The sequence below is a fragment of the Octopus sinensis genome, linkage group LG5 (genome assembly GCF_006345805.1).
Source record: "Octopus sinensis linkage group LG5, ASM634580v1, whole genome shotgun sequence".
In the NCBI taxonomy this organism is placed as follows: domain Eukaryota; kingdom Metazoa; phylum Mollusca; class Cephalopoda; order Octopoda; family Octopodidae; genus Octopus; species Octopus sinensis.
The window spans coordinates 46,115,968-46,138,979 of record NC_043001.1 but is presented as its reverse complement, the minus strand read 5'-3'; the positions used below and the strand labels follow the sequence as shown (position 1 = coordinate 46,138,979).

Genomic DNA, 23,012 nt, shown 5'->3' with positions numbered 1-23,012 from the left:
TTGTAAATGAAGGACATTGCTAGTATGATAACAAACTCATTTGCAACTACCACACGCTGTCTTGAAAATGAGTCTCTAACAAACACATTCAAACACACACACATACAAACACACATACACACACACACACAAAACACATGCACACATACATTCACACGCACATACAGGCACACACACATACATTCACATGCACATACATGCACACACACACACATGAAAAGGAGTTACATACGAACACACTGATACGCACACACATAACACACACATAAAACACACACACACACACACACACATAACAAGCTTCTTTCGGCTTCTATCTACCAAATCCACTCACAAGGCTTTGGCTGGCCCAAGGTTTTAGTAGAAAACACATGCCCAAGGTGTCATGTAGTGGGACTGAACCCAGAACCATGTGGTTGGAAAGCAAACTTCTTACCACACAGCTACACCTGTACCTATGTTGTTGCTTTCAACTGAACTTCTTTTTTTTTATATCATGATGCAAGTTTCATGCCATCACAATAGTCAGGTGAGAACTTTTCTTTGAGTATTTAAAATTGGTTTTATATACATTAAAGCAAGGTCATTCTCTTATGTGTGGCTACCCTTTTCATTGGATGCTTTCTAAATGGAGTTTTATAAGATGTTGTCTATTGTTGCTGTTGTTTCATTTGCCAATCTGTTGATTGTTCTATTTTTTAGTGGTAAGAATCACTAATGTTTATCTGTAAATGATTTTTCAGTTTACTAAAAGTTTTTGTTTTTTTCCTATAATTCTTCTACTTCACATAAATCAGCTTCACTATTTCATTATCTGTAAATCGTTTTCCATTTCTAAGTTTCTATTAACAGGGTTATTTGTGACTCGAAAGACATGTTTTTATTTACTTGTGCAACTGTAGTTAACATTTTGTTTGTTTCTATTGAATATCTTGCAGTATCTAAAGTCAATTATGCAGTGTCTTTGCTTATTGGGAAGTTCTTAGCCACATTTTCTCATGAACCATAAACCAAACAAAGCTATATATAAATATATATAGTGTAGATAGGGAAAATCCCACTTGTTTCCTCTTGAAACACATCAGGTTATTCCATTATTACAAACCAATTTGTAGTCTCAGTTGCTGATGTATGTTAGGTCAAAAGGCATATTAAAATTGAGAGTTATGGAAATATTATTTGCAAAGTTATTGTATAACAAAACATGAATTTTGAAATTTCCAGTTTAGTTATATATATATATCAAAAATTATCTCTCCTTGTCAGGCAGATGTTTAATGGCTGAAAATATTGGCGACTCAGTGGTTGGAATGTGCACCAGTACAGATGATCAAATTCTAGTGACAGCTGACTCTTCAGGCTTCATCAAGGTTTTTGACATACAAGATTATTGCATGACTAAAAGCCAACACGTGAGTAAAGCCCCACAACACATGATGTGAGGGTGTTGTTATTCTTTGATTGCCACTACCACCACTACCATCACCATGCCTACCACCACTACTACATACTATCTATAATACCTACCTCCACTACTATCACTATCATTACCCACCTTCACCACCAATACTGCCTCTTTTTGTCATGTCACCACATTCATACTTAAATCTCAATAACATTTTTAACAGAAATATCAGCTGCAACTATTCCTGACATCCACACCACCACTAATTCGAAACAACCAAACAAGCAGGGGGGGGAGGCAAATACTGACACAAAGATACAGACACATGTGATGCACGTGTGCGCGCAGGTGTGTGTGTGTGTCTATTACAGGCTTCTTTCAATTTCTGTCTGCTAAATCCACTCACAAGGCTTTGGTCAATCCAAGACTATAGTAGAAGACACAACCATAACTTTATTCCAATCACTGCCACCATCCTAACCTTAATCTTAACATCAATAATGCTATTACACCATCACTGTCTGGCCTTTATACCAGGCATTGGCAACCTTTTGCAAGAAGTGTAGCCAATAAGATATGGGGCTCATCATCAGGGGGTCTGCACTGCTAAAAAAAAAAGACTCAAGGTAATTTTTCCTCAGGCAAGTTCCCTGGGCCACAGTTTGCCCATGACAGATCTCTGTTATTACCATCCTCACTATAACACAACTTCCAGCATATCACCAAACATTATCAAGCATTGAGGGCAACTTGATGTAATTGCTCAGCCTTTTAGAAACAGCAGCTAAATCCTCTTTAAAACAATATCCTTCTCCTCTTCCTCCAACTACTACTACTCATTATCATCATCAACATTGTCATCATCGTTTTTCAGTTGGTTTTTCTGTGTTGGCTTGTGTTGAGTAGGTCCTACTGTGACAAGCTACTCAGCAGAGTCTTTTATCATCTGGCATGCACAACATCAGAGAAAACTAACCATCCTTGTTATTGGTGCATATACCATAGGTTGTTTTTTGGTTTTGACATTTTTGTTTTACAGTTGGATGTCATTCATATCACCAACCACTTAGCAATGTCAGGTGCATTTTATCATACCACTGTAACAAAGGTTGTTTTTTTTTTCTATGTTGGAACATAAGTTATTTTGTAACATCAGTAGGAAAGGTGTTCATGCAATGCAATTAATGGAAACAGTAAGATGAAACGGCGTAATATGACATGCAAGGAAAGAGTCTATTTGAAATTTAACAATGGGGATGGTTTTTACATATCAAGTAAATAGTCAGGTGTTATGTCATGTTTTCTTCTTCAATTATCCTCAATTAAATATGCAGCTGTGACAACAGCTATAAAGAGGGTGTAATTGAAACTTGACCCAAGGCACTCAGAAATTGGCTCTGACGTCTGTGACACTGGGAAATTGGCAGCTTTATTGACTGTATTTACAGGCTTTGCTCACAGAAAGTTCTAGATGGGCTACCGAACTATCACATGAACAACAGCTGTTCATTGGATAAAATCTCATTTGCGTACATGATCAAACTGTGATTGAATTGTGGTTTGAGATTCATATGTGGCAAAACACAGGATCAAATTCAATGCTACACCACCAACATAAAAGAGATTGCTCATAACAGGACAACTAAGTTTCTCCTACTCTACAGTTGTCTTACTGTTTTTATTTTATTGCTCAATAGCTTTGTTCAGAATACATAACTTCGTCAACAATTAGCCTTTGTTAGAGTTGAAAAGCCTTAAGTCTCATCTTTTACTACAAAGGAGTTTAATGGGTAATGAAAGACTGTTAGATATACCTTAAAATGGACACATTTGATAATGTAATCCAAGGTACACAATGCCTGAAAAAGAAAAGATGGGATGTGCATTGTTGGAATGCCTTTGATCATAAATGTACTCAGTAAGGGATAACTTAGGGCTTGACAGTAGCAATAAACAAAACCAGCTCTATAAAATGGCTTGGACTTTATGAGTTGATGCCATGTCACTACTGACAGATAGGAGGGTCAGTTGTATGTATTGTTTCACCAAAACTGTCTCCATGACCAATTTAATGTATTAGCTTCTTCAGAGTGAGGCACAAGGAATAGTTCTGGATTAACCCTTAAACAATACAAACACATGCAAACGTTAGCACGCCAGACGAAATGCTTAGCGGTGTTTTGTTTGTCTTTATGTTCTGAGTTCAAATTCCGCCAAGGTCAGCTTTGCCTTTCATCCTTTTGGGTTCAATAAATTAAGTACCAGTTGTATACTGGGGCCCTCTCTCCCCGCCAAAAAAAAATGTCAGGCCTTGTGCTTAGAGTAGAAAATAATATAAGCACATGCAAAGGTGCCAAGGGAAAGAGGTACCACAAAGTTTTTCCAGGGTGTAAATGGTAAATGATAACAGTTTTTTTTTATTAAAGAATGTGTTGAAAATTTACACTTTCCTGTTGTCCTAATTATAAGTAAATAATTTGCTTACTTAATTAATTTTAAAAAGCAGATCAGTTTTAATATGCATATGAGTCTGACTGATGAAATATTCCAGAAAACTGAATTTTTAATATAGTATTTCACATACAGCACTTATTTTTAAAGATTTTTTCAGTTAAATAACAGAAGTGTCTGGAGGCATCATTGCCGTGCTGTGCCTAGAATAAAATTTAGCCTCAGTCTGATCCTAATAAAGACATATATTATTTTTAACCCATTTCATATCAACACACCTGAGATTACTTTTGATTCTAGGTCAGATCAGGAAAATCCTGATACTGGTACCATGTAACCCAATACTACTTGTCTCATGGTTGGGTTGTCAGGGACTAAACTGGCTCTTCACCTGGCATGTCAGGTGAAGAAGGTGTGGACACCCTTCAAGACTTAAATTAAAATCTGTTAAAGGTCAGATGAACTCATTGTGGGCCAAGAGCCACCCACTTAAGTGGTGTCTCATAAAATCATTCTGCACATAGGCTAGCAAACTGTGCAGCCTGATCTAAGACTATAGCCAAGAAAACTCCTATGGACATACTATTGGGTTGTCCGGAAAGTTCATGCCGATTTTTAAAGAAAAGAAAAAGGTCACTAAATACTTGCCATTACCCAACCTTTACCAGGTGCTCATGAATGACGGATTTTGATAGGTTGAAGCTTTCTGCCAATTCTCGGGTTGCGCAATATGGGTTATTCTCAATTAATGACTTGATTTGGTCATCATCTGTAGTGGATGGTCTACCTGATTGCTCTTTATCAATAAGGCTACAATCTCCAGCTCGGAACCTTGTGAATCACTTCCGTACAGTTTTTTTGGATAAATAAACATGACCATAAATTGCACATATTTCTTTGGTTGCTTGTGAGGCATTTTCCCCTTTACGGAAAAAGAAAAGCATCAAGTGCCGAAAATGAACTTTCTTATCTTCCATTTTAAAGGGTTACAGAATTAACACAGTTTATAGGAACATAAACCTTCTTCCATGAAAAGATAGCTTAAACTGTGCTCTAAATGGAGGTGTTGTCAAATCCTATTTTATGGACTCAACCATGTTCTAAAATAAGCCAAAAGGTAAGCTACTATAAATCGGCACGAACTTTCCGGACAACCCAATATGTTCATAAGTTGGGGGCTAACATCCCCAAGTGATGTGGTATAGTGTGAGAAGATCGTACAAAACCAGTCCTTTAAAAATCTTCATACTTAACCATTTACCATTTAACCTTCTTGCATTTAAACTGGCCATATCCAGCAGATATATTCTATATTTTATGTTCAAACTGGCCAAGTCTGTCCTCTCTCATCATTTACTTTACAATATCATACTAAAAATATACAAGCACATCATCAAAATCTTGAAGCTTTGAGAGAATGCATGATTAATTTAAAACAATGTGAATAAATAAGCATTACATTTCACAAAGAAATCTGAATGTTAAACTGACCGTATCCAGTCCAAATAGTCTATCTGTTTTATGTTTGAACTGGCCAGATCCAGCATTTCACACCTACTCTATAATGTTATTCTAAAAATAAATAGTCACATCATCAATATCTCAAAGCTACAAGATAATGTAGGATTAATTCGAAATGATGTGAATAAGTAAGCATTACATTTGATAATGTAATCTTAAAGCCAAAGGGTTAAATCAAGGCTTTTCGTCATAATCTTATGTAGGAAAACTTCATTAAGTTATGTTCTAAAAATCAGTTTTAATTAATAATGGCAAAATTTAGTTATTTTTACTGAGTTCTTCCAATTCTTGATTATTTTCAATTTTAATTAAAATGCATGGTAGTGTATTTCATTAGAAATATGTTCACAATGGGGTTAAATGAAGAAACAGCTTCCAGCAGAAATTAAAAAGGCATTATACAGAGAAATCAACAGGAGATAACCCCTCAACGTATGACATTCAACATAAAGAAATGCAGAATATATTAACACTAAAAGCAATGCTAAATATACAGGAAGCACATCCTGTTATCAGGCCAGTTGTGCTACAGATAAGTACAAAATGCAAGTAATTTTGTACAACAAACAACTGATAGCAATTGCAGATGTGTTTTTTTTTAACAAGATGATTATCAACAACAAAAACAACTACAGAATAGGAAATATTAAAGTGTTCTCTAAAATTTTAATGGATTTTGAATCTATGTGATTGCATGTTTTATATATTTCAATATGTGTATGTATGTGCATGTGTGTGTATGTATGTATGTATTTATTTATGTACATATATATGTATGTGTGTAAGTGTATATATATATATATATATATCTACACACACACACAAATATATATGTATATGAAAGAATGCATACATGTGTGTGAGTGTGTGTGTTTGTGTGTGTATATATATATATATGTATATATACACACACACACACACACACACACACACACACAACACACACACACACACATATATATATATAATATATATATATATATATATATATATAATTGTGCTTCCTATGTATTTAAACTTCACCCAACCACCACTATTACAACTAAAGATGCTGCAATTATCTTTACAGAACATAATAATAATAATAATAATAATAATAATAATAATAATAATAATGATAATAATGATAATGATAATGATTATGATAATGATGATGATGATAATTTTATTTGCTACTGGGGCATCAGATGAAAGAGGCATTACAAGGACAGTTTACAATTTGTATGGAGTTTTACATAAAAGATGAGGGAAAGATAGAGATAAGAGGGGGAAATGAGATGAAGAGTATACATAGTAGACAATATATCAGAGCACATCTATGATGCAGCCCTCTTGATACAGGAAAATCACCAACTTGAGCCACTCATAGAACCCCACATATCCAGGATCACTCTGACCACCAAAGGTATAAGCCCCTGTCTAACTGTTGTTCTGCTATCTACAAAGTACATGCTTAGAGTAAGTCCATTCACCCTAAGCATTCTTGCCACAGTCATCCACCTTTTGGCAAAAGTGGCCTGTTAGTCAGCATCCTTTCTCAACAGAGTTAACATGCTCTGACTCCCAGAACTCATAATTCTTCCATCAGTTTCCAATTATATAAGATATTTGCCAAGGTGCCAAACAAGTCTGGCATATAACTGTAAAACTCATTCGACAGACTATCCAAACTGGGCAATTTGTTCTTTGTGCAACCACTTAGTACCTCCCATATCTCAGTTGCTCTTATTGGTCTTTTACAGTACCTTACGTTTTTTTCTGAGAGCCAAAGGAAGCACTAATATCCACAACTGTCTCCGATCTATCACTTACTCTAAACAGACAAGCAAAGTACTGCTGGAATATCACACAAATCCCTTGGAACCAAGAAGGGCAATCCCATCCTGATCCATCACTGACTGAATTGTTGCTTTATTGCCATGTCCCACTTCCACCACTCATTTCCATCAAACAGCTTCCATTCCATCTTACTTTAATGCATGAACCTTACCTCTAAAAATGCAACCTTCATGTTTCACATTGAAGAAGTAATCAAGAGTCATTCTTGCTACTGGCACATTGGCTATGAAGCATTTCTGATTGCCTCTTCTGGTTTATTATCTAGCTCCCCATCTTATCTATTTCTCTCTATCATTAGTACTTCATTTAAAAGCTATTAATTCACATTTAATTGCCCTCTTCAGGGTACCCCACCATCTGTTGTTGATCCATGTCCTTATCAAATGTAAATTAATTAGTTCCTTCTTTCAGTTTCTGTGATCTTTGTGCATTGGGAGAGATGCATTCAGCTTCCAGTAGCAGGGTTCCTGTCTATGACTCCTATCTAAGTCAAGTGTTCGAATCACAAATTTGCAGCCTGTGTAGCTAAACAGTTTAAATTGTGGACGCCCAGTGTTATCTCTGTCAGTTGGCTTAATGAATATTCTAAGCAGAATCTGGAAGGCCCATTGTGGTTTCTCCAAATTCCCAATGGCACATTAAGGAAATTCAATTGACCAGTTGGAAACTTCTAAGCAGATTTTCAAGGTTTTTGCATCCCTTTTTATAGGTTAATCTCACATAATCCCACAGTGCATCTAAAATACAGTTCCAATCCACCACAAGTACTAAAAGAGCAGAACCTTTCTTGGAAGGTTTCTACATATCTAAAGAAGTCTGGCTGCCCAACCCCAGTGGGTGTATAGATGACCACTTGTCTAAAAGCATTGCTTTTATAGTCATTTATATCCAGTACCACTGACATACATCCCAGATCCAGGAAGAGTATCTGTACTGCTAAACACAATTGTTTCCAGAAAAACCCTGCTGTTCCACTGCCTGATTCCATCAGACCACATGATGGGTATGTCTTTTAATTTTCAAAACTGGGACTGGATGCTTGAATTCCAGAAATTGTGGTTTTCATAATGGCTACCACATCTAGACCAAGTTATCTGAGGTTGTTGGACTAGTGATCTTGCTTTCATGCTAACCCCAGACTATGTACATTTACACATTCTACTCTGAGTGACACTTATCTATTAGAGAAAATAGAGGGATAAGTTACTGACTTTTGTCATTGTAAATGGTGGGTAATCTGTATTCTTTTCCTTAAAAGGCCCTTGTAATAATGTCTTATTTACAGTTTTGCTAAAAATTTCAAGACGCCTTGAGAAATTGTCCAAGAAAATATGATATATGTCACTTAATATGTATTTAGGTATTTTGAGGATGAAGTTATTGTTATTTTGTCTTTATAATGTTTTCTTTCTCACAAGTTGTCCACCAACTCACCATTGATTTTGTTTAAAATGTTTCATTGTGTTCATTGATTTTGTTGCTATTGTTATTTTTTTCTTTTGATGATTTTGTTGTACCTGAGTGTCTTCATGTTGCTGTTGTTGTTGTTGTAGGAGGTAATGTGGCTGGTTTGGTTGTTGTGATGATGGCTGAGGGTTTGCTGTTTTTATTGTTATTTGTCTTGTTCCAGTGCATGTGCTGATGGGTGACAATTTTAAGTTCTGTTTGAGGTTTTGCCTCCATTTGTTTGTTTTTTTTGTGTGGTGGTGTTATGGCTTTTTGGCCTTTCTGGTAACCACAAATCAAACAGACTGGTCACAACTAGAATACTTTTGATTGATCAGCTCAAAGAGGGCTGACCTAGAACTAAACAACAATAGCCAATCCTTGAATATTTTCCATACAGTCTACTTTCATTACTCTAGTAACTATACTGTTACTACATTCATCCCCAACACTAATTAGATCATATAGTATGTTTATCTTTGTGTACAGTGGTATGGTAGACTTTGAAAGCTATTTCACTGCACCTCAATTATCCCACTCATTTAAGTTTAGCAGTGAAATCTCCCTCAATCATACCCTATTGTTCCATAAAAAAAGATGTTAAGATCTCATATTGGAACATCATGTAACAGAAACTGATTGTTACATCTGTCAAGCCATCTGAGAAGCCCATGGACTTCTTCTGTTAATCACTCCTATGGATCTTTGACATCTAAACTCTTGGCTCCCTGTTTCTGTTCCAAAAATCCCACAAAATGTTTCCTCTGCTATTTGTTTGCATTGAGTACATAATATGAATATCTCCAACAAGACCTGCATTAATACTGCTAATGAACCCTCCACAGCTTCATACAATAAGGGCTTGTAGTTTATTGGGTTAATTATAATGAGTATATAACTATTCCACTTTATTTTCATTTCTTGAGAAGACACATCAGGCTAAGTAAAATTGTGGCTTTCCATACAGGCATGTCATTTGCAGATGCCAGTGACATGTGACATGAACTCGTGCTGGAGCCACGTAAAATGCACTCATGTTGGTGCAATGTAAATGTACCTGTGCTGGTGGCATGTAAAAAGCACCCAGCACACTCTGTAAAGTGGTTGGCATTAGGAAGGACATACAGCCATAGAAACAATTCCAAAACAGACAATTGTAGTCTGGACAGCTTTACTTGTAACATAATACTTGTCTATATAATTGTCCTTTATCTATTTTTCGTGAACAAAGATCACATTATGCTTTGTCAAAACACTGTCGTTTGTAAGGAATTTAGTGGGATAATAATAACAGATAGTTATTGTAAGTTAGTGATGGTCTGTGTTGAAAGGAATCAACTGAGAAATGCAAAAAGATAAGCATATATTCTTCACTGAAGAGATCTACGTGAAATGTTTGTCTGTGCTTCACCTTTGGCATCAAAAACAGTCATTCATTAATCGAATCTGTTACTGCAAACCTGACAGTAGTACCCAGCGTATCTAATAATATACACAATCTTCACATCTAACACTAGTTGACATAAATAGGCATAGTTTCGGTTGTAGTAGCACAGATTTCCGTCGATTTCCGTAAAAAACTTTTATTTTTTTACATAAGTAATGAGAGCGAAAGAGACTAAGAGGAAGCGATTTTATGACGAGAAGGTTTCTCTTTGAAGTCGGCCTGTGTGTGTCTGATGGGGTGTGGGAGACAGACAGTATGTTGTGTAAGTGAAGTGCTTCTGTTAGTGTGTGCGAAGAGACAGACATACATATACACATACACCGAGTAAAAAATTACGATGAATCGGCCATACATACATACATACATACATACACACACACACATACATAGATACATACACACACACACATACATACATCATACATACATACATACACACACACATACTTACACACACACACACATAGATACATACACACACACACACATACATGCAGACATACATATACACATACACCGAGTAAAAAATTACGATGAATCGGCCATACATACATACATACACACACACATACTTACACACACACACATACATAGATACATACACGCACACACACATACATGCATACATACATATACACATACACCGAGTAAAAAATCAGTTATCTCTCTCTTTCACACATTACTCCCTCTGTCTCTTCGCACACACTAACAGAAGCACTTCACTTACACAACATACTGTCTGTCTCCCACACCCCATCAAACACACACAGGCCGACTTCAAAGAGAAACCTTCTCGTCATAAAATCGCTTCCTCTTAGTCTCTTTCGCTCTCATTACTTATGTAAAAAAATAAAAGTTTTTTACGGAAATCGACGGAAATCTGAGCTACGACATGCGAAACTTCGCCCATAAATACAGTTGCGTCTCCTGTCTACTGGCTTTGTTTCCGCATTTCTCAACAATGTATTTCTGGGCTTTTTCCTATGAAATTTGACAGAAACGTTTTTGAAAGTATAGGTTACGATTATGTGGATGAATTATATTTTTTTTAATTAAAAGAATTATATTTTGTTTTTAGTCTATAACATACTCATTGTCAATGCAAAACATAAAAAAAAAATATCTGTGACATTAACCTGATTAATATTATTCATTATTAACTTCAAATTGGTAGGAATGTGGGTTTTCCGAATTAACGTTTAGCTTACAATACGAATCAATAGTATTCACTCATGAACGAACTTATGTGATTAAAGAGGTATGGATTATTTTTTTTTTTTTTGATAGAAACCAAACAACTAGTCAGTTAAAAGTGATTCGTAGACATCCCATAAAACATCCTTGATGCAAATGTAATAGCAATAAACAAAGAATCTCAAACTACATTAACGCATCTTATCTATGAGCTTTTATTTTACATCAAGTGAATGACCTCCCTTGACGAGAGTTAAGTCCCTTCTGTTCCTCGTTTTTTTTTGTTTTTGTTTTTTTGGCGTCAAATTGGTTTCATAGCTTTTTTTCATATGTTTTAGTGCGTTGGTTTCCAAACATGTAGAACCCTTTTACAATTTTCGAAAAATCACGGAACCCATATTCCCATATTTATATTTTGTGAACAACATTAAAAGGAATAAAAATTGTTTCAGATATAAAATTTATACATATAAGATCTTAATATGAATAAATTTTATCTCTCTTTTTACTCTTTTGCACAAACATATACACACACATACATATATATATATATATATATATATATATATATATATATATATATATATATATATATATATACATATATACGACGGGCTTCTTTCAGTTTTCGTCTACCAAATTCACTCACAAGGTTTTGGTCGGCCCGAGGCTATAGTAGATTACACTTGCCCAAGGTGCCACGCAGTGGGACTGAACCCGGAACCATGTGGTTGGTAAGCAAGCTACTTACCACACAACCACTCTATTTCTGAAACAATTTATTATTTTGCATCTTAATTAAGCGCGCTCTTGCTCACTTCTGGAGCCGGCGGGGGTTATTCAGAAGTGATAGGAAGAGACCACATGTTCTTACCCTTTGTCCCTGGGTAAGAGGTAAGTGTCTCATCTGGGACGCTACAGTCTGTGACTCCTTTGCTCCCTTCCACATTGTGGATGCTGCGGTAAATGGGAGGGTCACTTCTTCCGTAGTCAAACGGAACACAATCTTTTAGTATCGGGATTTGTCAGTGAACCAGTTCTTCCATCCCGTGGCATTTGAGAAGTTTGGAGGAGCTGGCCCGCTAACAACGAAGTTCTTGTCATCGCTGGCAGCTCGCCTTAGCAATGTCTCAAGTGATGCCTGTGAGGGTGCTTGGCTGTTACAACGCCTTAGCCACGTCATCGCCCGTGGTAATACTGCATGCGCGTTGGCTTGCTTCAGTAGATTCTGTTGAACCTTGTAGTGTGCAAGCAATTGAAGCACTTGGTATTGAATTGATGTTTTTCCTTCTTTTTCTTTTCACCTCTTTATTTTTTCTTTTTCCCCTTCTTTCTTCGCTCATATTTTTGATTTCTTCGGTTTCTATGGCCTAATGGTAAGGGTGTTGCACTCACGCTCACAAAATCCTAGTTTCGATTCCTTGACCGGGTGGTGCGCTGTGTTCTTAATCTTACGTTGCTCTGCGATTACTTCGACACTTGACCTGTGGTACACCGTGCACCAGTTCAAACAACGTCGATTTGATGGAGAGAGTGAGTTTATGTACAGAACGAAGATTTGATCACTATAAGAAAATAATTTGTACAGGTCGTTCGAGGGGAAGGTCCATCACATACGTGTTATATATGTAATAAAAGAAATTTTGAAATTAGGAATTGCCTTTTTTTTTTTTTCAATAAATTTTTATTAGATCTTATTAACAGATACTCCGTCTCTCGTAATCCGACAATTTTTTTTTCCTTTTTCTCATGGAACCTAATTTGGAAAACACACTTCTAGTTTTTGGAGGGCTTTTTTTTCCGGCGTGAAATTGGCTTCATAAACTGGGTGTTGAATCTGTAATTTTGTGTTGGTTTCAATACAAGTTAAAGAGATACCTGAGAAGGACAGACAGACAGAACAGAAACGATTATCACTTATATACGCGAAGCGTTACGCTTATACAGCAAAACAATAACGAACTTAGAAAACGATCGATACTTTTAGATTTATGTTTTTCTAAGTAATTCAATAATAATTTTCGCCGATGCATAAACATCGCTGCATGATATTACCTCTTTCCTGCAAATCTGAGACCTAAGTAAACACGAAATTATTGGCACTGATGAGTTATAGGTTTGCTTACTCATTGACCGCGAGATGAGATCTTTATGCAGTTATGTTGATAAGACGTCAGACCACTAGCTGAGAGGTCAGTGGTTCGTCTTCTTTCAGAGGGTCTATGTTGTTTAGTTTAAGGTCAAGCTACGTAGCTTTCAAATGGCTCTGTCCATTGGTTTACACTTCGATATTATATTTCCATATTTCGGCTATAAAAAGAAAAGACCTTGTCAAGAGAAAATGGCGACAGAGTTTAGTTCTGGTACATGAGGACGGAGTGAGTTGACATGAGTAGAATGGTAGTGCTAAATTAGCCCACTAGAGACGCGCGTCGATGAGCTTTAATATTTTAAAAAAGAATGCACTCTTTAATTCTCAAATTTCCAATGATTTGCATGCACGCGCGCACGCACGCACACACACACGCGCGCGCACACACACACACACACACACACACACACACACACACACACACACACACACACACACGTGTAACACGCTCAAGTCTGAAATAATTTCTTATTCTTCCACAGCTGGTTACAGAGCCACCCAGGACACTTCATAGCTGGAAAGGCCATGAAGGCACTGTTGTAAGTGTGGAATATATTAACCATGATGCAGGCATATTTATTTTAAGTGCTTCTGTCGATAAAACGGCAAAATTATGGACGATTTGTGGGGATTATATTGGAACATTTGGCCAGGTAAATATACACACGATTTTTCTCAAATTTACAGTTTGATTTAGATAATTTTACATTTTGGTCTGGGTGAAAAAAAGACATTTTTCGACATGCAAGTTATTGTATAGCTGAGGTACGTTTACTGTGAAGTAAACTTTTAAGTACCTACTTATCAGCAAAGTGATGATATCAACTGTTAACGGTCAACGGGTTTGACCAGAAAAGTGCAGTGGAGCTGAAAACAAGAACTACCTACCTTTCCAATAGCGATCTGACATCCTATTCACTCGGCCATCCGTGTTCCTGAATTATAACCAGGCCATCCGTGTTCCTAAATTATAACCAGAGTGAATCAACTGCCATGGTTTTATAACTCGGGTGAACTGTCTTCGTCTGGTTAGAAGCAAAAGAAGGTCCCCTTGGTAAAAAAAGATAATTATTGCTTTTATAAATCGTTCAAGTTGTTTTTATTCCGTTCAATTGCTTCTAAGTACGTCGGTGACCGGTAATAAAGTTACAGGGGCAAAAAGGACACAGTAATGAAGTCACAGGAAAAAAAGTTACAATTAGTTTATGGGATCAGGACAACCCAATTCCTTGGACAAACCCCCTCGGACAACAAGCCCTCGCCGGACAAAACCCCTGTGACTTTTTTTACCTGGATTCAAGTCCATCATCCACATGAGGTGTGTATGATGCGTGTGTGTGTGTATACCCGTAACCTATACATAGAATTGTATTTAGCAAATATTTGATATTTAGCTCAAGATAAAGCCTATATTTCACATTTGGTCTAGCATTATTACCAACTATGCACAGAAATTTACATCCTCCTGGATAAGAAGAAGCCAGTTTATAAATTAATTTCTCTCCCGAACGAAATTGAATTCATCATAGCAATTTGGATACGAGTGAAAATATTAATGATACTACTACATATAGAGTTTAATTATATAATACACCACAGCAGTTTTTCTCATGGGAAGGGACCAGGCCCCTGGAGAAATGGGAGCGGTGTAACGATCTAAAAAGGCAAGTCGCTAAGTTGAATAAAATCAAGATAGTTTTAAGTATGTCCAGCACCATAGCAAGGAAAAAACAAGAATTATACGGATCCAAACTATTTTATATTTACGTTAATTAAGAGGAGGAATAGGAATAATATTTTTTTATGGGATGCCTGATTCTTGAGTTTTGAGAACCACTGCTCTACAATTCGTTCTTACAACTAACTGGTCTGAGTCACCAAGATTGAATCTGCCCTATCCCTATACATTGATGGTTCAAGATGCATATTTTTTAAAATCTTATTTTTAGCTTAATTCAACAAAAAATGAAAACAAAATTCGAAATGAAATTCAATTTGAAATTTTATTTTAGACTTTCAAATTAAGTTATCTTTTTAATTTTAACTTTGACTTCTTATATTTATCCATTTCTAAAATTTTAAACCTGAATTTGTATTTAAATTAAGTCGAAAATTAAATGAATATTTAATCCAAATGTGTTCTGGGCAAGCTGATGGAATCGTTTGAGCATCAGAAAAATAGGATCTTTGTGGGTTTTTGTCACTGTCTGCAATTTTGTTTCAGTTGTTTTCAAATTTGGGACATGGATTAAGTTTTGTATACTAATTATGAAAATACAATTCGTTTTCCCTACAAATCCATAATTAAAAAGTTATTAGCCTTTACAAGAACTCTGTTTCCATAGTAACAAAAGCAAAGAAGCATCACGTGTTCCATAGTGGATTGCGAAGGACTCTGTTTCCATAGTAACCCAAGATGCTGCGCCATACTCACAAGGAGTGTAACCACTACGTGTTCTATAATTGTTTGTTTTCATAACAGATGGGACTCACCTGGGCATCTTTAAAGCGTGGAAACAAACGTCGGTGTGGGGCACACCGTTCCATGGTTGACTCTTACCTTTGTGAATTTATGTGGAGAAGGAGATATATTCTTTGACTGCGGTCATGCTGGAGCGCCGACCAAAACGACCCCAGGATTCAGTCTTTGTAAGCCTAGTACTTATTCTATCGGCTTCTTGTGCCGAACCGCTATAGTAATGTTTTGACTTGTTATTTCTAGCAACTCCTGTTGGTTTGTTTGTAGCCTTTAAATATCTAATTTGCTCGCGAATGTTTTAAAGTTTTTCACTGTTTAGTATAGCTAGTTTAATGTTTTGACATACCTATCCACCCCAATCCCCCGCTGATGATAGAAGAGGCAGCGAAAGCATTGTTTTCTGATTGGCTGAAAACTCTGAAAATTATCAAACTTTGAACACCTGTAACATTTTTGCAAATTTTCTCTGGAATAAATGAATAACAAATTCGGATTCAGTGTAAAAAATAACATCTATATGATATATTAAAACATTTTTTTAAAGATTTCGACATGATGTGACGAAAACTACAAAGATCCGAAAAATGCCAATGCCTTACACTACTTGTTTAAGGCAGCGAGCTGGCAGAATCGTTACAGCTCCGGACAAAATGTGTAGTGGAATTTCTTTCGACTTTACGTTGTGAGTCCAAATGCTGCCAAAGACGACTTAGCCTTTCACCCTTTCGGGGTCTGTATAATAAGTACCTGTAGATCGCTGGGGTCGATATAATCGTCTTAATCCCTCCACGATATTGCTAGTCTTGTGCCAAAATTTGAAACCAGTATTGAATTCAAATGTTAGATTTTAAAACATATCTATCACCGAATAGTACAGGGTTTATCTTTTAGTACCAACTTATTTTTATCTTCCGTTAAACTTCAAAAAGCCAAATTTAAAGACAATAAACTTTAAAATCGTTTATTAACGAAAACAATAATATTTTAATATTTTCTACTTCACTAATAAATTACCGAATTATATTAAAATTTCAGAAGCACCCTTGGGACTTAAAGTCACCTAAAACATGGGGTAACAAAGATATATCACAAATTAATGGTAAGAAAATGTTTTCGGCCATATTTGTTTGCTTTTTGTTTTAGGGCTGTTATTTTATCATATATATATGTATATATATATATATATATATATATATATTATATATATATATATATATATACCTTCTGTCCGGCAGTCGCCATGATTGATCGCTAGCCGCTACACATTCTTTATTCTCTCTCCTTGTTTCTTTCTGTGTTCCTTTCTGTGGAAGAGCTTAGGCTCGAAACGTTAAAGCCTTTTTCACTTCCCGAGCGTTATACTAATACATCTGTTTGTTGTCTACACCACATGTCTTCGTCTTTTGCTTTTTTATGAATTCTCCCTCTACATATTTACATATATATATATATATATATATATATATATATATATGGAGTGTATAAGTGATAAAAGTGGTTTTGAGTCATTTTAACTCCTATTTCTAACAATGCTGGTACTTTCTTTGTACCCTTCATTATAATTAAAAATCCAATTATAAATTTAAATTAATTTTACCTCTACGGTTATTTTAAGCTTGCGAGCCAATGATATTATTATTATATATTTAATAATAATATCCTTTATATTTATGTGTGTGTGTGTGTGTGTGTGTGTGTGTGTGTGTGTGTGTGTGTGTGTGTGTGTGTGTGTGTGTGTGTGTGTATGTATGTATGTATGTATGTATGTATGTAAAATAGATTACACTTCATATTCGAGGCTCCGATGAAGCTATAAGGTGTTACTCAGACGCTCAACTATGAGTCCTCTGCATCTTATAGCAGAAACAACTGTAAGCCGAGTGTAGATCGGTAATAAGAAAAGAGATGGCAAAGGAATAAATGATTATCTAATGAACTTCATTGCCTCGTTGGTCTTCATCCCTATCATTGTTATGATCACTTTCATCAACATAATTTCTCTTCCTGTTTGTTATATTTGTTTTGCTTTTTTTTTCTTTGCTTTGCTTTTTTGTGGTTTGTATCCAGAAGATGAAATTAAACGCGATTTAGACACAACAAGTGACCATTCCCTGGAAGTTTCACAGACTTCTCAGAATAAAGATTTTGATTTTCCGCCATCTCATTCTTCACCTTTTCCCGACCTTCAACAATCAGAATCTATTAGAACAAGTACGGCATTACCTGGACACCCAGAAAATGACCAGGTAAGCAGGTATTCGCTATTATTTTCTTCTTTTCCTTTTTCTTCATCTTCTTTTCCGTATTTCTTTCCTTCTTTTTCTCTCTTTTTCACCATTTTCATCTTCATTTTTTTCGTCTTTGCTTATATAAGCCAAATAGATGGCCCTTCCTCAGCTCCTTAACTGATACTCATTTTATTGTTTCAGAAAGGTTAAAAGGTAAAGTCAACTTCGTCGAATTCTGAACTCAAGCGTAGGGAGGCCTAAGTTCTGCAAGGCATTCTTTTTTCTGGTGCCCCAACAATTCTGCCTTCCACAACTCTTCTAATAATTCTTTCTAATTTAGGCACACACTCAGGCGCAGGCGTGGGTATGTGGTAAGAAACTTGCTCCTCAAACACATGGTTCGGTCCCACTGCGTGGCACCTTGCGCGAGTGTCTTCTACTATAGCCTCGGGCCGACCAAAGCCTTGAAAGTGGATTTGGTAGATGGAAAATAAAAGACCGTCGTGTGTGTGTGTGTGTGTGTGTGTGTGTGTGTGTGTGTGTGTGTGTGTGTGTGTGTGTGTGTGTGTGTGTGTGTGTGTGTGTGTGCGTGCGTGTGAGTGTTTGTGTGGCTGTACTTGTCCGCCCCACCATCGCTTGACAACCGATGTTAGAATATTTACGTCCCCGTAACTTAGCGGTTCGGCAAAAGGGAAAAAATAAGGGTCGATTTGTTTAACTAAAACCCTTTAAGGCGGTACTCCAGTATGACTGCAGTCTAATGACTGAAACAAGTAACAGAATAACTCAAGAGTTTTGAAGGGAGGTGTTACTCGATACCATTGGCCCCAATACTATACAAGAACTTTACTTGGAAAGATGAAACGCAGAGTTGATCTCGGCCGGATTTGAATATTGGAGGTATAGACTCGGTAACGATTAAACATCATCATCGATTCTTTAGGCAGTGAGTGATTTTAGTCTCCTTCTTGATCTCCCTCTGCTTTTTACAATGAGCCTTAATCATTTCTCTTCCATTTCAGCCAATCTTTGCCAGATCTTTTTATCTATTACTTGTTCTAGTCATTAAACTACAGCCGTGCTGGGGTATCGCCTTGAAAAAATTTTTAGTCGAATGAATCAACCCCAGTGTTTTGGGGGATTCTTTTTTATTAAGTCCGTTACTTATTCTATTGATCTCATTTGCCGAATAGCTAGGTTACGGGGACATAAACACATCCTCGATTCTGCCAGCTCGCCACCTTCATAATAATAATGATGATGATGATGATGATGATGATTTCTTTATCAACCACAAGGATTTACATTAAGAAAAGCATTTTGGACAGTACAGGACAAAACAAAGAATGTGTATGTGTGTGTGTGTGTGTGTGTGTGTGTGTGTGTGTGTGTGTGTGTGTGTTGTGAGGGTTTTGCGTGTAAACAAGATTAACGAATAATTTTTTTTAAAAAAAAGGAAACGAAATCAACAATGTGTAATCTTCAATAGGGAGGAAACGTTCGAGGGTTTCTCATGGAACAACCCCATAAAAAAAACCATGAGTACCCTGACTTTTGGGGCAGGTGCCTCTTTTCCTTTCCTTTTTTCCAACTACAGGCTTATACTCTGGGCAGGCCTGTTCACTCGCACCATTCTCACCACTTTCATCTATCTTTTCCGCAAACTGGCGAGAAGACAACGCTTCCCTCTCTACCCTTATTTTCCTTTTCAAGTGAAACATGAGGAAGTTCGTCAGGGATTAGCCAAATAGAAAGGTGTTTGTCTTCAGCTCCTTCAATCTCGGCCACCATACAACCTCTTTCGCCATGGCCACCAGGCATATAAAAACAGCCTTTTCTTCCCGGTTAAAGGAAGGCGGCGGGACGATCTTCACGATGGATTCAGTTGACAGCCGGATCCGTCCCACACGCGACTGTAAGTTTTCGACATAAACCCACAGGTCAGCAATGCTCGGGTACTGGACGAGTGCATGCAGGACTGTCTCGTCGTTCTGCGCGCATCTTAGACATACTCAGCTGACCTGTAAATTATATCTCGAACAGGCAAAGCTCCCCGGTAGCACTGCCAGGCTAGAAATTTTTGGAAATTATCCATTGGTTCTGGGCCGAAAGTTCTCCGGAAAAGAGCAACTAGCTGATCTTCTTCGATGCCCAAAAGCTAAAGTGGACGTTCTACATATCGCACTGTCCGATTGGTTAAGGGCTGTGAGCGCTTGAAGACATTCCACTTTCCAAATGCTCCCTCTCGGTTTCTGTTTTACCCAGGACTGCAGCTCTGCTAAAGAAAGTAGCTGCGGAAATACGTGTCTGGCGAACGGCGACCACATCATCAACCACGGCATGCCCAGGCCACCACACAGCAGACGTTGACACCGTTCATTCTGACCACTGAACAGATGTCGCTGTGCATTGTAGCGATCCAGCCCCTGAATACAAGCCCGAAACCAGGTGTCCGGAGGACCGCCGCCAGGTATAGATTGTCGACCCTATCGAAAGCTTTAGACTGGTCTAAATTGATTAGGGCCCCACTCGTGCCAGGTTCTTTAGCCACTTTCTAAATGATGTATCACATGAGGTGGTGTCGTGGATGGATCTTTTCGGGATGGTATATGTCTGTTTCTCTCCTACCACATCCCTGACAACATGCGCCAACCTCGTAGCTAACACATTGGTCAAAATTTTGAACTCTGCATTCAATAGAGTTATGGGCCTAAAGTTGTCAATGCAATCCCCCTTGTTCGGGTCTTTTCTCAGCAACACCACTGCTCCTCGGCTCACCAAAATGAAAGCTAAAAGTGTATTTGAAATCGTTAACATTTTAACAATTCTGTGTATGCGTGGATAATGTTGATGTATTTGCTTTTCTCATTCGAATTCCAAGTAAGACTCCACAATTTATTTTATTTTTAGTATCTTAATTTCTGATTGCGGTTTATGAAAAACAGCTCAGATTTCATCAATTTTGACCTTTCAAAGGAAATATAAATGAGAGGGGGCAGAGAGGTTGAAAGGGTGAAAGGATGGGTAAGTTGAGTAAAGCAACCAAACATCTTTAAAAAAATTAATTAAATCAGTTGCTATCAATTCTTCAATAGCTTCAAAAAAGAAAATGGTTTATTTCTTTGTTCTTTGTTTTTAATTCCAGAGTTCAGTTCCGGCTAAAACGAGACAGGACAGTGTAAATAATGGAAATACAGAAGATGTAATTATGAACAATGGTTACATGAGTAAAGAAACACTCCACGCTATGTATGTGAAGGAGAAAAACCTGACATTCACGTGTGAACAGAACAAGGCTTTGCGGGTAGGTTTGTACAGTTAATTACACTTACACACACGCACATTATGAATCGGGACCGAAATAGTTTAGTATTAGAAAGCCTTGCTGGTACTGATAGGCTTTCAAATAATATATATGTATATGAAGTTGTGTGTGTGTGTGTGTGTGTGTGTGTGTGTGTGTGTGTAGCCAATATGGATGCCAAACTATTGGTCACTCTGTGACCAGTCCTTAACTGTATTACTTTAATATATATATATATATATATATATATATAATATATATATATATATATATATATAAAATATTAGGGAGTATAACTCCAAACTTACAGGGAAAAATTCAATTTAGTATTAAATCAAATTTCACAGTATAAATATATAAAATATAAAATATAAATTAGAGATAAAGCCACTATAATGCAACTCAAACAGTAATAGACATAAACCAATACATAAATAACAAATAATATATATTTTTATAAAACATATAACTTATAACTAGATCTCAAAAGTATAAAGATGAATGATCAATATATAATATAAGTATTATATTTTATATTGATCATTCATTTTTATAAAAATATATATTATTTGTTATTTATGTATTGGTTTATGTCTATCACTGTTTGAGTTGCATAATAGTGTTTTTTCCATAATTATATATATACACATACATACATACATACATACATACATACATACATACATACATACATACATACATATATAACAAAGCAAAAAGGGGTTTATAAGGGTTATTAACCCAAGCGAAATACTTCTTAAGTTCTCTGCAGATAAAATTACCCCTAGTAAAAAATCTTGTGATAGGTATTGTCCTCCACATAATCCAAAGTCAAAAGCTGAAGTCGAAATCCATCACCAGTCAAATTTGTAAATCCGTGGTTGCATTATCCAGTTAAGATGATATGTTTTTACAGTGATACATAAAATAGGATTATATACATTTATTTATTTATTCATTTATTTATTATAGGCTTACAGCTGTTTCGGGTGTGCATTTGCATGCGTTCATGGTTCAATTTTATCATTCGATCGATGGATCGACTGAAAGTATAGGGAACGATCCTCAAAATTATATCTTCGCCGAGGTCTGCTTTGCTTTCATCCTTGTGGAGTCGATAAAATAAAGTACAAGTTAGGTACTTAGGTTAGTGATATCAACTAACCTACCTCCCATCCCTACTAAAACTGTAGGCCTTTTGCCTATATTACAAAAAAGGGGGTCAAAGCTCCTTTCGGTCATGAATGACCATGGGATTGCACCTAGAATGTCTCTCTCCGAGGTACAAGTCCGGACAAGACTGTTTATGGAAGACCAGCAGTCACCCATGCATACCAGCCTCCCCTCTCCACGCCACTGATGTTACCTGAGGGTAAGACAAAGATTAGTTGATATAGCTTGACACCAGTGACGTTGCAGCCCATTTCTACAGCTGAGTGAACTGCAGCAACGTGAAATAAGGTGTCTTGCTCAAGAACACAACACACAGCCCGCTCTGCGAATCGAACTCACTACCTCATGATTGTGAGCCCAACGCTCTAACCAC

The 23,012-nt window shown here is 36.6% G+C and overlaps 1 protein-coding gene and 1 long non-coding RNA gene across 4 annotated transcripts in view; one reads left to right on the top strand and one right to left on the bottom strand.

The window, feature by feature from the left end:
• The window catches only part of LOC115212136 (WD repeat-containing protein on Y chromosome-like), a 130,579-nt gene that overhangs the window by 76,407 nt on the left and 31,160 nt on the right, over window positions 1-23,012 (top strand). For all 3 annotated transcript variants that reach the window (XM_036503394.1, XM_036503393.1, XM_036503395.1), the window contains 5 exons: window positions 1,267-1,412; window positions 13,938-14,108; window positions 16,970-17,033; window positions 18,002-18,180; window positions 21,308-21,466. In XM_036503394.1, coding sequence (XP_036359287.1) covers window positions 1,267-1,412; window positions 13,938-14,108; window positions 16,970-17,033; window positions 18,002-18,180; window positions 21,308-21,466 — 719 coding nt within the window. The remainder of the gene's footprint in view (window positions 1-1,266; window positions 1,413-13,937; window positions 14,109-16,969; window positions 17,034-18,001; window positions 18,181-21,307; window positions 21,467-23,012) is intronic.
• Window positions 13,105-14,456, bottom strand: LOC118763659. The gene is made up of 2 exons (XR_004999428.1): window positions 14,344-14,456; window positions 13,105-13,181 (listed from the first exon to the last, which is right to left on the bottom strand). It is a non-coding gene; the product is annotated as an uncharacterized LOC118763659 (long non-coding RNA).